The sequence below is a fragment of the Phyllostomus hastatus genome, unplaced genomic scaffold (genome assembly GCF_019186645.2).
Source record: "Phyllostomus hastatus isolate PE091 unplaced genomic scaffold, TTU_PhHast_1.1 phas_contig_62, whole genome shotgun sequence".
Taxonomy (NCBI): domain Eukaryota; kingdom Metazoa; phylum Chordata; class Mammalia; order Chiroptera; family Phyllostomidae; genus Phyllostomus; species Phyllostomus hastatus.
Window position 1 is genome coordinate 9,498,761 of NW_025333921.1, and position 17,816 is coordinate 9,516,576.

General features: G+C 35.7%; 2 protein-coding genes across 3 annotated transcripts in view; one reads left to right on the plus strand and one right to left on the minus strand.

The window, feature by feature from the left end:
- KLHL28 (kelch like family member 28) overlaps positions 1-17,504 on the minus strand; it is a 29,096-nt gene extending 11,592 nt beyond the window's left edge. Inside the window, exons 1-2 of one of the 2 annotated variants that reach the window (XM_045848606.1) lie at positions 17,389-17,504; positions 4,003-4,901 (exon numbers count right to left, since the gene is read on the minus strand). In XM_045848606.1, coding sequence (XP_045704562.1) covers positions 4,003-4,901 — 899 coding nt within the window. In that variant the 5' untranslated portion in view covers positions 17,389-17,504. The remainder of the gene's footprint in view (positions 1-4,002; positions 4,902-17,388) is intronic. The other variant, XM_045848607.1, reaches the window with a different exon arrangement.
- Positions 17,505-17,599: 95 nt separating this feature from the next.
- Positions 17,600-17,816, plus strand: part of TOGARAM1 (TOG array regulator of axonemal microtubules 1) — a 105,297-nt gene continuing 105,080 nt past the window's right edge. Inside the window, exon 1 of the mRNA XM_045848612.1 lies at positions 17,600-17,711. The gene's annotated coding sequence lies outside the window, so the exon portion shown is untranslated. The remainder of the gene's footprint in view (positions 17,712-17,816) is intronic.

The following is a 17,816-nucleotide window of genomic DNA, read 5'->3' on the forward strand; positions in this document are numbered from 1 at the left end:
TGGAATGTGAGGGTAAGGGCCTTTTGGCTGTTTTTATGGAGAAACCAGATGGTGTAAAACAGTCCTCCAAGGAAGTGAGAGTAAATTAATTAGGGAAACACATAGGGGTGACTGAGAGTGCTGAGAGCCTTAAGTGAGACCAGTTAAGATGGATATATGTCTCTCCAGCCACATTCTGTTGCTCAGGTACAGCCACGGACTAAGTGGGAAACTGAATTTAACTACATGAGTACAGTGGAAGGAAAGACTGGTAAGAGGGCCATGAGTATATTCAAAGTAATGATAACATCGATGTTCCTGGAATCTAACCTGGGTAAAGAGCGAAGGTGAGGACATGTGGTGGTTGAGGAGCAATAAATTTTACTGATTAGAAGGCCAAGGGACTAAAAATCTTGAAGGGTACAAAGAATGGTTGCAGTGGGTGTACTGAAATAAATAAGCTGGCAAGAAAGAAGGTGGTGGACAGAGAGTGGAATGTCTGAAACCAAGATTTTCAAAGTGTTCAAGTCACAGGTAATAACAAAGTTGAGGGTATAACCATGAAAATAGGTGCCTAAAGTAAGGCAGAAAAGATTGGTAGAAGTGAGTTCAAGGAGAGAGGCAAAGGAGCTGGACACCTGTGGATTATACTATGTGGATGTTGACATCAGTAAGAATAATTATTTATGTAAATGATGAGAAAGACAACCATTTATAAAAATCCTCAATAAATGAAATTACTGAAGGAACAGCAGATGGTGGTAACAGGAGGGACATCACGTGACAGCTTGGTGGCAAAGGCTTGACATGAGTGGAGGGTTTTGAGGGAGGGGAGATGAAGAAATTTTGGAAGTGGCTATGAGGAGCAAAACAAGAAAAAGTACTTAATGACTTTTAGGACTTGTGATACACGAAGTATGGAAAAAAGTTTTGAGACAGGAAAAACAGTATCCTTAAGCCTCAGCCCTATTTCATTAGAGAAAGCAAGAAGTTAAGGATAAAGGAGATTTTTCTTATAATAGGATGTGAGTTCTAGAGGACAAAGCAGATTTAAGAAGTCAAAAACAAATAAGCTGGGCAATTAGGTTACATTAGATGGTACATAGGGTCATACAATAACAGTATAATAAAAAAATATTTGGTTTCTGTCCCAGGTTCCTAGCACAGAACTCCTTGTAATTACCTGAGTGAAAGGAAGTTACGGGTTTAATTTATACCTCTAAGTTATACTATATGCTAACTACCGAATTTCCAACACTGACCTCATTTTTGAGCTCTGTAATTATATCCAGCTAGTACTAGGATATCCTTCACTTGGATATTTAATAGGCAATTCAAACACAGTATTCAAAAACTAAACATATTATTTGCCCTGTAAAATTGCTCCTCCTATATTCTCTCTTTCTCTTGGTATATAACCTAACCAACCATTCATCTAATATCTTACTCATGTTTGATTTCCCCTCTCATTATCACCTCTTATACATTCAGTGAAATCCTATCAATCTGGTCTCTCAAAACATTTCTTAAATGAATACCCCATTCTCTATCTTTACTACTGCTACCCTAATTTAGGACCTCATAATCTCTTGCCTGTACTTACTTTTACAATAACCTCTTTCCTAATCACTATGATATTAATCCTGGCCACCTTGATACATCTCCATGAAACAGTCAAGAATGATCTGATATAAAATCATTTTACTACCATTCTTAAAATAGCTTTTTAACCCACCTAATAAATATCCTCTGTCATCATGGAACACAATACCTTCTTTGACTTGGCCTGCTACTTGATAGTAAAAGTTGTATACTTTGGAATACCAAACAGTTTTTCATTTCCTGCATAGCCTGTACTGTAACATACGACTTTATCTTTGTGTACCTCCTGTGACCTTTCCACTGTTTTCTCGCTTGGCCCTTGCTTAGCCTTTAACACTCAGCTTGGACATTAATTTTTCCACAATATCTTCCCTAAATTCCCCAAATGGGATAGGTGCTTCTCCTTAATATTTTCCATAGAATGATCTTTATCATCATATTAAAAATATGCATTATAATTACCTATTTAAATATTTGTCACCTTCACTAAATTATGAACTTGTTAAAAATCCATTATCTAGCACAGTGTCTGATGCACAGGTGTTTATTATTTTTTGTAGAATTAAACTGAATAATTATTCAGGTTGATTCTAATTTTTCTATAGTTATAAATAATATCACAATTTTTTCTTCTGATAGATTCTATGATGAAAGATGACTGACTTACAGATATTAACAGTTCTTATAACTCTTCAATAATTGGTTATTTTTTTTAATACTCAAGACACCAAAAGGTAACTGCTCAAGAATTTTTACAATGTAAATTCATATTTGGTATTGTCATAACATTTGACTAATATGATTTACTTCATGCCAATAACCAATGCCTTTAGGAAGAGTAAACAGCCCTGACTAGTGAGGCTCAGTGGGTTGGGTATCGTCTGCAAACCAAAAGGTCACCAGCTCAATTCCTGGTCAGGGTACATGCCTGGGTTGCAGGCCAGGTCCTCAATTGGAGGTATGCGAGAGGCAACCCATCAATATTTCTCTCACACACTAATGTTTCTCTCCCTCTCTCTTTCTCTTTTTTAAAAGATTTTATTTATTTAATGTTTTTAGAGAGAGAAGAAGGGAGAAAGAGAAACACTGTCATGCAAGAGAAACATTGATGGGTTGCCTCTGGCATGCCCCCAACTAGGGACCCAGCCCGCAACCCAGGCATGCACCCAAGCACGCACCAGACCAGGAAACTGAACCAGTGACTTCTCCGTTTGCAGGCTGGCACCCAATATGCTGAGCCACACCAGCCAGAGCTCCCTCCCTCTCTTTTTCCTTACCTTCCCCACCCCCCCAAATAAATAATCTTAAAAGAGTAAACAATTTACGTAGTTCACCATACTAATATTTTTACTTGTAGCCCAATTTCAACGATAATATTAAATGCACACTGAGGCTTTTCAAAAAGGTACAGAATATACCAGTTGACATCAATAGTGGTATATATCAATAGAATATACCAGTTGACATCAATAAAACATCAACAGTGTCTTACCATTGAGGCAGGGAAAACAAACAACCAAGTTTTTAGAAATAGAAAGAAATCCACAGAATTAAAGAAATATATCCAACATAAAAGTTTTCATGAAGCAATTCCATTCAAAGGAAAGGCAAAGGTAACATCCAGCTATACTTTCAATGTATAAAAGTTACTTGTATACTCTAAAGCAGGGATTGGCAAACTATGGTTATGAGGCAAATTTAGCCCACCAGCTCTTTTTGTGAATAAAAGTTTTATTGGAACCCAGCTAAGCTAATTCATTTATGTATTGCCTATGGCTTCTTTCACACATAGTAGAGTTGAGTAGTTATGACAGAGACCATATGGCCACAAAGTGTAAAATATTTATTATTTGTCTTTTAATAGAGATCATCTGACAGATCCAGGTTATTAGAAAACTTTTCTACAACTGTCATTAAAAAATTTATACTGAAGAAAATAAATCACACATAAAGTCCATGATTTCTATCAGTTTCCTATTTTTTCTTATTTCTTTGGTGGTTCTTCTAATTCATTGGATTCATACAAATCCAATCTTGTCCTCAGTCTCCCTCATCAGATTCCTAGCTCTTCTCTTTAGCATGTTCTGATATAGCTAGCAATAATAAATCTCTCTGACCTGGTGTGATTCAAATAAAGATACAAATGACTTTATAAAGAAAAAAAAAGACATGAAGTAGGAGAAAAGTTAGTGAGTAAACAGAAGACATGAAGTTTGTGCACTGGGGTGCAGGTGGGTGTTAATAACTGAGAGTTGTAGAGGACGGATGACAATGTGATTAAAACAACCAGGTTAAGTGTTTAGGAAGAAGAGAAAAAGCAAGGAGAAACAAATAAAAAAAAATAAGAAATTCAAACTATTCTAAAAACATGGAAAATACATTTAAAAAGTATAAAATCTTTAACAACAATCCTCTATTTACCTATCCAAACAGGCAAACAATCCAGATTTTCCTCCTACTGCACAAAGTACTTTGGGAGCACAGCGAGGTCGTGTCATCAAGACTGTCTGATGAGAGAGTCTATGTTCAGGCATGAAGTGGTACTTTAGGGCTTCATTCAAAAGATGTTTACAAGTGCGATCATCACGAATAAGATGATTTGCTTCATATAGTCTAGTGAGAAACTTAACACTCAGCAATGGTAATCGCACACTGTTAAGTAGCTGCGCTAAGTATTTCTGGCGTTCTTGTACATCATAATTGATCCAAGACTCAAGTGCATAAAAAACAGTCTCTTCTGTAGCTACATTCAAACAGTCATTGGAAACAATTTCATCCAAATCAGCATGTGTAAGCTCAAAAAACTCTTCAGTCTGGCAAACAGCTTCAAAATTTTGGCATACGTATTTAGTGGCTGCCAAGTAAAGGTCACGACAACCGTATGTCTCTGCAAAACGAGAAATTCCAATGCAATTACCAGGATCAAGCTGGCTTTCAAGAAATGCACAACATTCTTTCAGGACAAGTTTTATCTGGAGTAGGTTTGCTGCTGGAAGGAGAGATTCAACTGTGTCCTGTGAAATAAAAATAGTTCCTGTGTAGGCATATTCCACGATGGCCTGGAGAGCAGTTTCGTCAATGCACTGAAACTCAACCTCATTGTTCTCTTTCTCAGAAAGGTTTCCAGTGAACATAGCTTTGAAATATGGGCTGATGCTGGCAAGTACCACTTTGTGAGCATGGATTTTAACATCACCTATTCGAAGAATGATGTCACAGAGTTCGTGATGTTGACGAAGAAGATTCAGACCCTGTAGAAGTTGTTCAGAATGTAAGTGGGTTAAGTTAGCAAGCATGTAGGTTGGGGATGTGTGGTCCATCTACAGAAAAATAAAAAGCATGAACAGTTAATTCAAAATAATCTTGCCAATATTCTTTTCTTAATAGTACAAAATAAAAAAGATTTGTTGTTTGTTGTTTTATTTTAAATAGTTAATGCTAAATACCAGACAGAAGCTTTTAAAGTTAAAAGAGATATTACCAGTCATATAATTCAACTCCTTTTAGTCTAGATATTAAGAACAGAGGCCCAAAGGCTATGTGTTATGCCCCAGACCACAAAGGTCTCTTGACAATGAACTATTGGATCAGAAGCCTGCCAACCCTCCTGTTTACCTTCATTCCATTCAAGTCTGAGCTACAACTACAACAAAATGCAAAGGTGAGAAAACATTTCCTTAATAAAACTGATTATGAAACAATGTGAGTAGCTATTTGGCTGTTTTCCTAATATCGTCAATGACTGCCAATCTAATCAACACATCCTTTCATTGGAAAGAAATATCAGTTAACTCACATACTTTACCCAAGATTCAATAATTATTTGATAAAGGGTGCTAAACTTTACAAAGGTACCACTATTGTCAACTAATTTGATGATGACAAAAAGTTAATGTGAACACAATCTGATGTTCTATAGTAAGGACAATAAGGGTCACTCACTGATCTATACCATACCTACTCAACTTGTGTTCATAAATTCAGATCATATCCAATCTGCTTGCCACCATGTGCTTCTGAAAGATGAAAAAGAATAAAAATAGGAGAAAAGAGATGAGGGGAAAAAAAGGAGAAAAAGTGAAAGGCAATAAGGACTCTAGTAGATTAAATAATGGCTCCCCAAATCCTGGAAACCTTTGAATGCTACTTTATATGGCAAAAAAAAAAAAAAAAAAGACTTTGCAGATATTATTAAGGATTCTGAGTTGGGGAGATTATCCTGGATAATCCTGGTAGGCCCTAAATATAATCACAGGTTCCCTATAAGAAAAGGGAAGGAGATTTGGCAAAGACAGAAAAGAAGAGGGTAGTCTGCTACAGAGAGAAGAGATTACAGTGATGAAACCACAAACTGGGTATACTGGCAGCCACCAAAAGCTGAAAGAAGGCACAGATTCTCCCCTAGAGACTACAGAGGGTGCACAGCCCTGCCAACATCTTAATTTCAGCCCAGTGATACTAATTTCAGATGTCTGATCTCTAGAATTGTGAGGGAATAAATTTGTTTTTTTAAAGCAACTGACTTTGTAGTAATTTAAGTCAGTCATGAGAAATCAATACATAGATACTTCAAACTGGATTGTAGCAGCTGCTTAAAATAGATAAAATATATAACAGCAACACAATATAAACTGTCTCCTTCCTGTCTCATTTATACCTAAAACACAAGTCATGGAAATAATGAAAAAGTAGATTTAGCTTCTATTTTTAAAGTATTATCAATAAGTTAAAATAGTCCCAACACTGTTAAATAATATAATTATTGGTAGGAGAGTATAACACTTCATTCCTGTGCATTTTTAAGTGGAGCTATCCAAATATTGAAATTTTTATCTTCGTCTAGAACTTCATCATTTCACATTTTTCAACACAATTTTAGGTTAACACATTGTATTAATATGGCCACTTGACAGCTGACATCACAAACCACTTCTGATCTTTCCAAATGATCCCACACACATCTATTAGAATAATTCTCATTCATGGTATAAACAAGTCTCAAGAAACTGGTGGGTCTTCTAATAGGTACTTAATTCCAGAATAGAGTATTGGTAAGAAAGAAGACAGAAACTAGAACACATAAGTTTCTATCTGCATCTGTTATTTTACTTATTATGGTATTGACCTTTTTAACCTATTGAACTTCTTTTAGCCTAGGCTAATAGAAAAGTCAATATCTAGACTGAAAAGTGAAAAATGAACAATAGGAAAGGCAAGCAGATATAGAAAGTAACTGATGGGATTAAGAAAGCAGTTCTACCTACTTTACATTGTTAACTTTACCTTATCTCATCATTATTCTCCTTATCTGTAAAATTATAATAATACCTAAACTACGTATCTCATAAGGCTTCAGAGAATCTAATCAGATAATGCACATGAAGACACAATAAACTGTTAAAGAGTTATTAGTGTATGGTACTATGGCAAGGCAACCAAGGTGTAAATGATAACAGCGAAGAACAGAGACATTGGTAACACAGATAGTAAGTTTTAGTCCTAACTAAGGTCACATATTGTTATATAGTATTAGTAAATTTCTTAATCTAAACATCAATGTTTTCATTTGTAAAATAATACCTCCCATCTATCTCAAAAGGTTACATGAAAATGGTTTTATAAAGTTCTACATAACTTGAGGTGCCAGGAGACAGAACTTAAACCTCATTTTATTTGAAGTGCCTCTTCTCATAATCACTTTCACTAAGTCCCATTTTTTCCACAATGCCTTTTCAATCCAATACATGCCATGTAATTGACTACAATGCTGCACAAATATTTTCTTACCATATGACAGATTTTGTCTACATTTCTTCTCTCAGTTCAAATTCTCAAAAGGCTCAGTCAAAATTAACTTTACTTGGAAGTCTACAAGCATTTAAAAACTCAATTCCTTTACATGCAATTAATTTAATTAATTTAAGTATGTGTGCTGTTTCATGAAACATACCCCTCTCAATCCCCATTTGTCTGATTTGATAAAAAGAATAACTTCAGACTGAAAAGAGAAAGATTAACAGGAAACACAAATGGATAAAAAAATAAGTATAGGGATTTAAAAAAGAGAGCTAGCTAATGCAATGGGACGATAAAGGAAAATAAAATGTATACTAACTGGAAAGAAAAAATAGAACTGTCTTTGTTGGCAGATGACATGACTGTCTAAGTAGAAAATCCAAAACAATCAACAGAAAAACTTCTGGAACTACTAAGCAATTTTGGTAAGCTTGCAAAATACAAAGTTGATATACAAAAGCTGATCGCATTCCTATACACCAGCAATGAACAAGCGGAATTTGAAATTAGAAACATATTATCATTGACACTAACACCTAAAAAATGAAATACTTAGGTGTAAATCTAACAAATTATGTACAAGATCTAGACAAGAACTACAAAATTCTAATGAAAGAAATCAAAGAACTAACCAAATCAATGTGGAAAGATATTCCATGTTCATGGATAGGAAGACAGTATTATTAAGATGCAAGTTCTTTTCAACTTGAACTATAGGTACAATGTAATCCCAATCAAAATTCCAGCAAGTTATTTTATGGATATTGCAAACTGATTTTGTAGTTTTATGAAAAGGCAACAGACTCATAGCTAACTCAATAATGAAGAACTAACAATACTTCAGGAATTATCACAAAGCTATAGTAATCAAGACAGTATGTCGCAAGTGAAAAAACAAATAGACCAATGGAACAGAATGAAAAGCCCAGAAAAAGACTCACAGAAATACAGTCAACTGATCTTTAATGAAGCAGTGATGGCAACACAACAGAGAAAAGTCTTTCAACAAATGATTCCGTTAACTATTTGGATACCCATCCTTCATAAAAATTAACTCAAAATAGATCATAGATATAAATGTAAAAGCAAAACTATAAAACTCCTAGAAGATAACACAGGAGAAAAATCTAGATGACCTTGGGTACAGCAGTAACTTTTTAGATATGATATCAAAGGCCCAATCTAATCATACATTTCTAATCATAACATTTCAAATAACTTTAAAACAGTAATTTATTATACCATCCCTAGTAAGATATGCACCCCCACCCCCAAATCTTACACCATTTGCAGTAATCACATTACTGTTGGAAGTGACATTTGTATTCTGAAAATGTTATCAGTGCATTGTCACAAATCCATCATTACAAGACATTTCTAATTCTATCATCCCCAGGGTCATTGTGATCTGGGATTCTCAGTATGGGAGAAAAAGATAAAAATGTAAGACTGAGACATTAAATGTAAATCTTGTAGTCTGATTTTGAATAAAATTATATAGAAACATAATAAATAAAATTATATACAGAATATATATAGAAACATACACTAATACATAACCTATGTATACAACATAAAATACATGTAAGAGATATAAAAATGTATAAAATATACATAATATTATTTTAAGGAAGAAAATAATTATATCATCTAATTCTGTCTACTGGAAAGTGTGAGAAACTATGGCCAACCAAGTAGCAAAGAGCACTCATGGCATTCAAATGTGGTCCCTAAATATTGTTCCCCTTCAAGGGAACATAACTCCTTGGCCAAATGGCTAATTTCAGGCCAAGGGGCAGAAAAATGTCCAGACAAATTTGAAATCTTTACTAGGTAGCAAGAAAGCTATCAATGATTAAGGTCATAAAAAATTAGGAGACTAAGTGAGCAAGCTCTCACTAGCAAAAGCTGGAACAAACTGCTCCATAATAGTAAATGAAATTGATTAAGACACATCAGATATACTTAAATTCATGAGTTCATAACAATAAACATTATACTTTAAAAAAGTTCTTACTGTTCGCCACTGGAGGATGCTAATCAATCAAGTCATTATTGAGAACCTAGTAACTAAAAAGAAAGAATCAAGCATTTATCATTGGTTTCCTACTTGGTTAGTGGTTAGTTGGTACATTGGTTAGTGGTACTAACTGTACCACTGGCTTACCAGACAGATGAGCTTTCTTTTTATAAAAGTATTCCAGTTAGTAAATAAAGAAGAAATGACAGAATATTATCATTCTGCAATCTTAATGAATTAATGGAGGTAGGCACTAATTATGAAGTACTGCTAACATCACAAAGAGACAACCAGACATTGGGGTCTTCTGATGGAAGACCATAAAACCACCAGTGGTGCATATTCTTGCACCACTCCCCACCACACACCAAAATCAAACATGTAGTCAACAATATAGATTCAACTAAAAATTTACCTGACACACAGAGAACAGAAAAAGCAGAAAGATGGAATCAGCAAAAACAACCTAAGAAATTTTATGAAATAACTTAAATGCTTCAATAATAAACTAAAAGGAATAAAAAGAGAATGAGCCTACAGATTAAAATAAACTTAAAGATGTATTAACCAAATATAGCATGTGAACCACAGAGGCATGTGCATATACATGCATATGTACACACACCACAGGGAACAACTACAAAGTTTTAGTGACTAGATTATTGATTATCTTAAGTAATCATTATTATATTTTATTGCTGAACAGTGATCTCATAGTTATAATTTTTAAAAAATGATTTACTTATTTCTCTAGAGAGAAAGAGGAAGTGAGAGAGAAACATCTACTTGTTGTTTCACTTATTTATGCATTCAATGGTTGATTCTTTTATTTATGTGCCCTGACTAGGGATCAAACCTGCAACCTTGGTGTATGGGGACAACTCTGTAACCAAATGAGCTACCTGGCCATGGCTGTTGTTACATTTTTAAGAGTTTTTATCTTTTATACATACATATTCATACTGGAATATTTATAAATAAAATAATATAATCTCAGTGATTTGCTTCAAACTACTAATATAGGATAACAGAGTAGACAGAGATAGCGATGATGTCATGAGTTGATAAATATTGAAGCTGGCTGACAGGCACATGAGGGTTCATCATATTATTCTATTCTACTTTTGCATGTTTTTGAAATGTTATGCATATATCAGCTACTAAATTTGGCATGAGATCTATACATGTAGAATCTGAAGTTTAAAGAGTTCATATGAGTCAATAAGATCGCTTAATTAAGAGACATTACTGGGACCTTACTTTTTTTTAAATGTTAGAACAATGTTCTCTATACATTACATTAAAAATTAAAAATTCTGAACAATGACCTGCTTAAAATACTTACTGAATATATTTACAAATGCTGCCTTTGTATGACTGTCGTATGTACTAAGCTTTCATCTGCAGAGTAACACCACAATATAGGCACTGTTATTATTACTCCTATTTTGTAAAGAAATCTGAGGCACGAATTAAACCCAAGGGAAGACTTAAACCTTGAAACTCTGTCTCTAGTGTTCTTAAATACTACGCTATACTGCCTCACGAGCTCATAATTTTTTAATCTTATTGAAGTTTTAATTCAAACAAGAAACTAAAAAAAAGTGCAGACTAGAAACCCAAAAAGGATAGATCACATACATATACATGTATATATAAAATATAAACAAACACTATGTAGATCAGATACAAAATACAAAAAGGATTTGAAATGAAATAAAGAGGAATCTATGAAACATCCACTTCCCTTTTTTATATCATAAAAAGACTGATTCTTCTTCCTCCACATCTCTGCCATACTTATTTTGTTTTTAATTTTGGTATTATAAAACAAATTTTAGGTATACTCCAAATCCAGGTAACGGAATTAGTCAATATTGAATAAATGGCATTCATTTGAAAAGTTTTTAAAAAGGTAATAGTGTTGTTATTCACTTCTAATCACATTCCTGTTACATAAATATTCACAACATAAAGACAATGTTAGATAAAATTACCTATGGCAGCTTCACAATTTTAGGTTTTAAAACAAAGCTAATAAAGGTCAAGGTGTGTGTTTAGTAACTACTTAATTGATACCTAAGTTACAAAACAGTCATGCTGAAATCAGTTGGGAGGCAATTATCTGTTACAATGAAAGCAAATAAATGGTGAAGGGAAATGAGGATTGTTTTTAAAAAATTCAGACAAATACTTTTCTGTAAAATGTGTAATTTATGAATTTAAGAAAGTATTTTATCATATCAGCTGTTTTCTTATATTTCTTTCCCACAGTTCAGTTTCCCTCAAAGAATTCAACTAATGATGGCACATAATTTTACCATTGAGTCTATATTACAAGTTGACGTATTTTCCTTTTTACTGAGATTGACTTTATACGTGGAGAAACAAAAGTAAAATTAGTGCCGTTTATAATATGAATCACTACATCACAGATTCAGGAATGACATAGTAGAAAGCAAGTCCACAAAGCCAGTACTGAAAACTAAAAGTTACATAATTAACCCATCCACTGAAAAACTGGTTGCAATGGATATGAAATTCTGTTAACTTATACAAATTAGTGCTTAAAATGAAACAAAACTTGGATTTCTGTATAAAATTATAGTTTTGACTTAGATATGCACAATGGCTTTAGAACATAAGCCTAAGTAATTTATTTATTTTTTTAAAGATTTTATTTATTTTTAGAGAGGGAAGGGAGGGAGAAAGAGAGAGAGAGAGAGAGACATCAATGTACGGTTGCTGGGGGCCATGGCCTGCAACCCAGGCATGTGCCCTGACTGGGAATCGAACCTGGGATGCTTTGGTTCACAGCCCGCACTCGATCCACTGAGCTATGCCAGCCAGGAAATCTAAGTAATTTAAAGTATATCACTGATATACATCCAGAACACCTGTTCCAATTCCACATGTGTAAAAAGAAACTAATAATTTCTTGATTTTTTTCATAGCACATGGAAAGCTTTATTTTTTAAAATTTTTAAAATATATTTTATTGATCATGCTATTACAGTTGTCCCATTTCCCCTCTGCCCTGCACACCCCTCCCACCCACATTCCCCTCTTTAGTTCATGTCCAGGTGTCATACATATAAGTTCTTTGGCTTCTACATTTCGTATACTATTCTTAACCTCCTCCTGTCTATTTTGTACCTACCATTTTTGCTACTTATTCTCTGTACCTTTTCCCCCTCTCTTCCCCTCCCACTCCTCCACTGAAAACCCTCCATGGGATCTCCATTTCTGTGATTCTGTTCCTGTTCTGGTTGTTTGCTTTTGTTTTTGTTTTTTTTTAGGTTTGGTTGTTAATAGCTGTGAGTTTGTTGTCATTTTACTGTTCATATTTTTTATTTTCCTTTTCTTAGATAAGTCCCTTTAACATTTCCTATAAGGGTTTGGTGATGATGAACTCCTTTAACTTGACCTTATCTGAGAAGCACTTTATCTGCCCTTCCATTCTAAATGATAGCTTTGCTGGATAGAGTAATCTTGGATGTAGGTCCTTGACTTTCATGACTGAATACTTCTTTCCAGCCCCTTCCTGCCTACAAGGTTTCTTTTGAGAGATCAGCAGATAGTCTTATGGGCACTCCTTTGTAGGTCACTGTCTCCTTTTCTCTTGCTGCTTTTAGGATTCTCTCCTTCCCTTTAATCTTGGGTAACTTAATGATGATGTGCCTTGGTGTGTTCCTCTTTGGATCCAAATTCTTTGGGACTCTCTGGGCTTCCTGAAAGTCTATTTCCTTGGTCCAACTGGGGAAGTTCTCCTTCATTATTTTTTCCGCAAGTAAGTTTTCAATTTCTTGCTCCTCCTCTTCTCCTTCTGCAACCCTATGATTTGGATGTTGGAACATTTAAAGTTGTCTCGGAGGTTCCTAAGCCTCTCCTCATTTTTTTGAATTCTTGTTTCTTCATTCTGTTCTGGTTGAGTGTTTCTTCCTTCCTTCTGGTCCAAACCATTGACCTGAGTCCTGGTTTCCTTCCCATCACTGTTGGTTCCCTGTACATTTTCCTTTAACTCACTTTACATAACCGTCACTTTTTCCTCTATTTTGCTACCATACTCAATCAATTCTGTGATCTTTCTGATTACCAGTGTTCCGAACTGTACATTGATAGGCTGGCTATCTCTTCATCACTTAGTTGTATTTTTTCTGGAGCTTTGATATGTTGTTTCATTTGGGCCATTTTTTTTTTGTCTTGGCATGCCTTGTACATAGTAAGGTGCAGAGGCTTAGGTGTTCACCAGGGCAGGACAACCCACAACACTGCAATGTGGCACTCTATGTGGGGGAGGGGCTGAGAGGGAACAGTGCCACTTGCTCCACTCTGCCCATTTTCAGTCACTTCCCCCACTACCCACAAGCAAATTGGACCCTTCTGATGCTGATTCCCGTGTGGGAGGGTTTGTGCACGTTCTAGGACCCAGTGGGTCTCTCCAGTGAACTCTCCTGTGAGGCTGAGAGTTTCTCCTGCAGCCACTTCAACACCCACAGGTGTTTTCAGTCATATATTTTGAGGCTTTATTTCCCTGAGCTAGAACCCTGGGTTGCTCCATCTATCTCACTCCCCAGTTGTTCTTCCTGGTTTATCTGCACACAAATGAGGGACCACCCAGTCTGCCAGCCGCTGCCTTGCCCACCCTGGTCCTCAAACTGCTGCTTTGCTGTGAGTCCTTTCCACCTGGCTGCACGTCTCCTCCTACCAGTCTGAGGGAGCGTTTCTTCTTTAACTCCTTGGTTGCCATACTTCCATACAGTTTGATTTCCTGTCAGTTCTGGTTGTTTCTTGTTTTTAAATTTGTTGTTGTCCTTCTTTTGGTTGTGCATAGAGGCACAGTGTGTCTATCTAGGGCCTCCATCTTGGCCGGAAGTCAATTTCTTGAATTTTTTTAAGCTCATCATTTCCTAACATTCTTAAAGTTTTGATTCAAACAAGAAACTAAAAAGATTCAAAACAGAAACCCCCAAAGATTAAAATCTATATAATCAAATAATACATCAATATAGTAAAAGATATGAATGACCAATAATGGAAAAATCTAACTTTATCCTATAGGTTAAACACTCTCCCCTACCAAAACTTTTCCAAAACTCCAACCAAGTAGCTAAATTGGCTAATTTGAATTTTATTTTCTTTCTCTGTCCAATTCTCTCCAATTGAAACATCCATAAAGTGTGCCATCATACAAATGTAGAAAATGTAACCCCCAAAATTTGTTGTGAGAATTAAATGAATTAAAATTTAGTAAGTACCTAGCACACTGTATGGCACATTGCAAACACTCAATAAGTAGTGGTAGTATTATAATTATCTGTTAATATTTATTGCATAGTATTTCTTCACAATAACTTCTTAAGCTATACAAAATTCTTAATAGTTTACAGAACTCACAATGATTTTCAATATTCCTGAAGTCTGCAACACTTGTGTAAAAACACCGAAAAAACGATAGTGGTTCATTTAACCAACTAATATCTTATCATTGACAAAGGAAATAAAGGATATTTTTAAAGCACTTGTGTTTACCTTGCTTAAATTTAGCTCAAAAAATTAAGTTACATATCAGAAACACTCCTGTAATCCCTTATTTCAACTAAACTTTTTTGAAATCACTGATATTTTAACCTGTTTTACCTGAATTTGCTATTTTCAATGTATGCATAATTAACTCCTTTCAACTTTCAGGGGTGTACTATTAATACACCTAGCAGTATATTTCCCTATTCTGGAATTAATTTTTTTGACTTATCTATATCTATGACTCAATATAAAAGGCTTTTCTAGTCAATAAACTCCTAGAATTTCCTAGAACTCAAAAATAAGACTTAAAAAATCTTTGTAATAGAAATAAACAGAATGCACATTAAATGGATGAGATTCATTTTCCACAAAATAACCCTAAAAGATAATTAGTAAGATATGTGATCCTTCCTTGACCAGTGTGGTTCAGGTGGTTGAGCACTATCCACAAAGTGGAAAGGTCCTTAGTTTGATTAGGATCACAGCACATACCTATTTGGGAGCTTTAATAGGTTTTTCTCTCAGATGTTTCTTTCCCTTTCTCCCTCCCTTTCCCATCTCTAAAAATAAACAAATAAAATCTTAAAAAAAAAGATATGTCATGCTGTTAAGATCTCATTTCCTAAATATCCATGGAGACTAATGCATATTCCAAGTCTTCATCCAGGAAATTAAATGTAACAGATAAATTGCAATCTATAACACAGTGATCTACCCACAAGGATCTGCTAAAGTAGTCAAATGAAGATTTATCCAGCTTTGTTCTAAGGAAAAGGACATGGTAACTGGTTCTTTTAAGTATCTAAGCCCCTGGAGAAGGATTCTCTATAGGGACAAGGGATAACTCTTAAGCTTATACCGTAACTTTGATGATGACTATCATTCAAGCCTTTTTAAGTTCCTTTTCTTTGATTCCATGATTACAAGAAAACCTCTACTTACTAGTCCCAAGCTCTCAGATATAGGAAGGCGTGCACTAGATTTTCAGCCTGAAAATTCTAATCACTGGAAAAGGGTAACCTATTCCAACATAAACCAGCATTCTAATGTGTACATTCTAAAATGTAAATCATTCTCTTATTCAGATTAGTTTGAATTAGGTTCCTGAAATCTGAGAATATATGAGTAAAAGTATACATTGGGAATATGAAAACCAGACATTCCTTCTTACTGACAACTGCTACAAGCATCTCTTGGATTTTTTCTCCCTGCCCTTAACCTGTTCCTACAAAAAAAAAAAAGAGAGAGAGAGAATGTTTTTTCTTTGATCTACTGAAATATAGCTAAATCAAATTTAGGTAGATTCATTTAACCACCAAAATGTGTAATTTTAAAGGAACAATGTAGAACTTAAAACCAAAACCAGGTTGCATGGTTTACACAAACTTTATTAACACTTACTCTAGTCCCAAAAGAAAAAAGAAACCTATGGTATTCAAATTGAGCTTTAAGAAAACATCCAGAAATTATTCTTAAGTTATTCAGCAACATTATTTATAAAGTGGTTTGTCACATGTGACTCAAGTGTATCTAAGAGACATCCCAAGTAGCACAGAGCCAGATAGAACACTTGCATTTGAAGTGTATAAATTGGAGACTTCAAATGAAAATCCAGACTTTTCTCACTGGGTGATTCAAAAGTAACTGTGCTATTACTTCAAAGACAAAAAAATTCTCTTCCACGCTTTGAAGAAGTCAGCCTTACACCAGACACCCCATCTCTTCAAATGTGACTGCTTAAATTTCATTTACAAGGAGAAAATGCACGTCAAATACACACTTTATCTAAAATAACGTCTAGTATCAGCCTTAAATCTACACAGCATAAGTCTCTTAGGACTGTGATGTCGAGATCTTCTACCCCAACTAAAATTTTCTTTGCAATCTCCGTTTCCAGGAGACTGAAAGGCTGCAGAGACACAGGAAGATGCTGCAGAGAGGCTGGGGTGACAAGAGGGGGTGGGAGGGGTGAGTCCCACAGAGGAACTGCATTAGGAGACTTTGAGAACATATAAGGGAGAGGTAGTTTAGCTTTGGGGTCAGAAAAAGACATTTCCAAGGTTATGTTTTCAAAAAGAACCTAAAGTGATGGTGGTACGGAAAACTGACATAAAACCTTGAATCCTTCACCGCCGAGCTTAAGTAAAGTAGGGAATGAGGGGTCAGGGAGACGAGCAGGGAGAGAAAGGGCCCAAAAGACCAGGATTTGAAAGAAGTACGTAAACTCTGAGCTTGGCCTTGATGCGCAACTTTGGTCCCAGTAAGCGGACCACAGGGGGAAGGGACGGCACTTCCTCAGGGCTGTAGATTGCAACTCGCTTACAAAGCTAAACTACTCCTGTACAAGATGTCTCCTCTCTCTCGGCTTGCTCCTGTTTATTTCTTTACCTCTCTCCATCACCAATGGCATTCCGGCAAAACTCTGCTAATGCCTGCGCTGCAGGGGGACAGCAAAAGGAAAATACCTGAGTCCAAGGAATCGCGCCGGCAACGACAGGAAGAGCCGTGAACAACTGGAATCCGGGCTGGATCCTCCCTTGCCTCTAGTCAAACCTCAATTCTCACGGGTGGGGCAGGGAACTTCCGCCCTGAACTAGGATACCAGGATACAGTCACTTCCGCCTAATGCTACTCCCCGCCTCCTCCCATACTCACACCCTCCTTGCTTTCTCAGTTGTTGATTCGTTCTCTAAGCCTGCTACACTCCCGACGTTTTCACTTCCTTTTCCAGGAGACTTCGACTTAGTTTTAACGCCTGATGTGAACTACATGACCCAGCGGTCACCAGGCAGGTTGATTTCCGGGCCAAGAGGTCCGCGCTGGATACATCACCATGGAAGCGATGGGTTTGGTCACGTGGCACCCCTGGTTACGGGTGGTAGCCGTGGGGTCG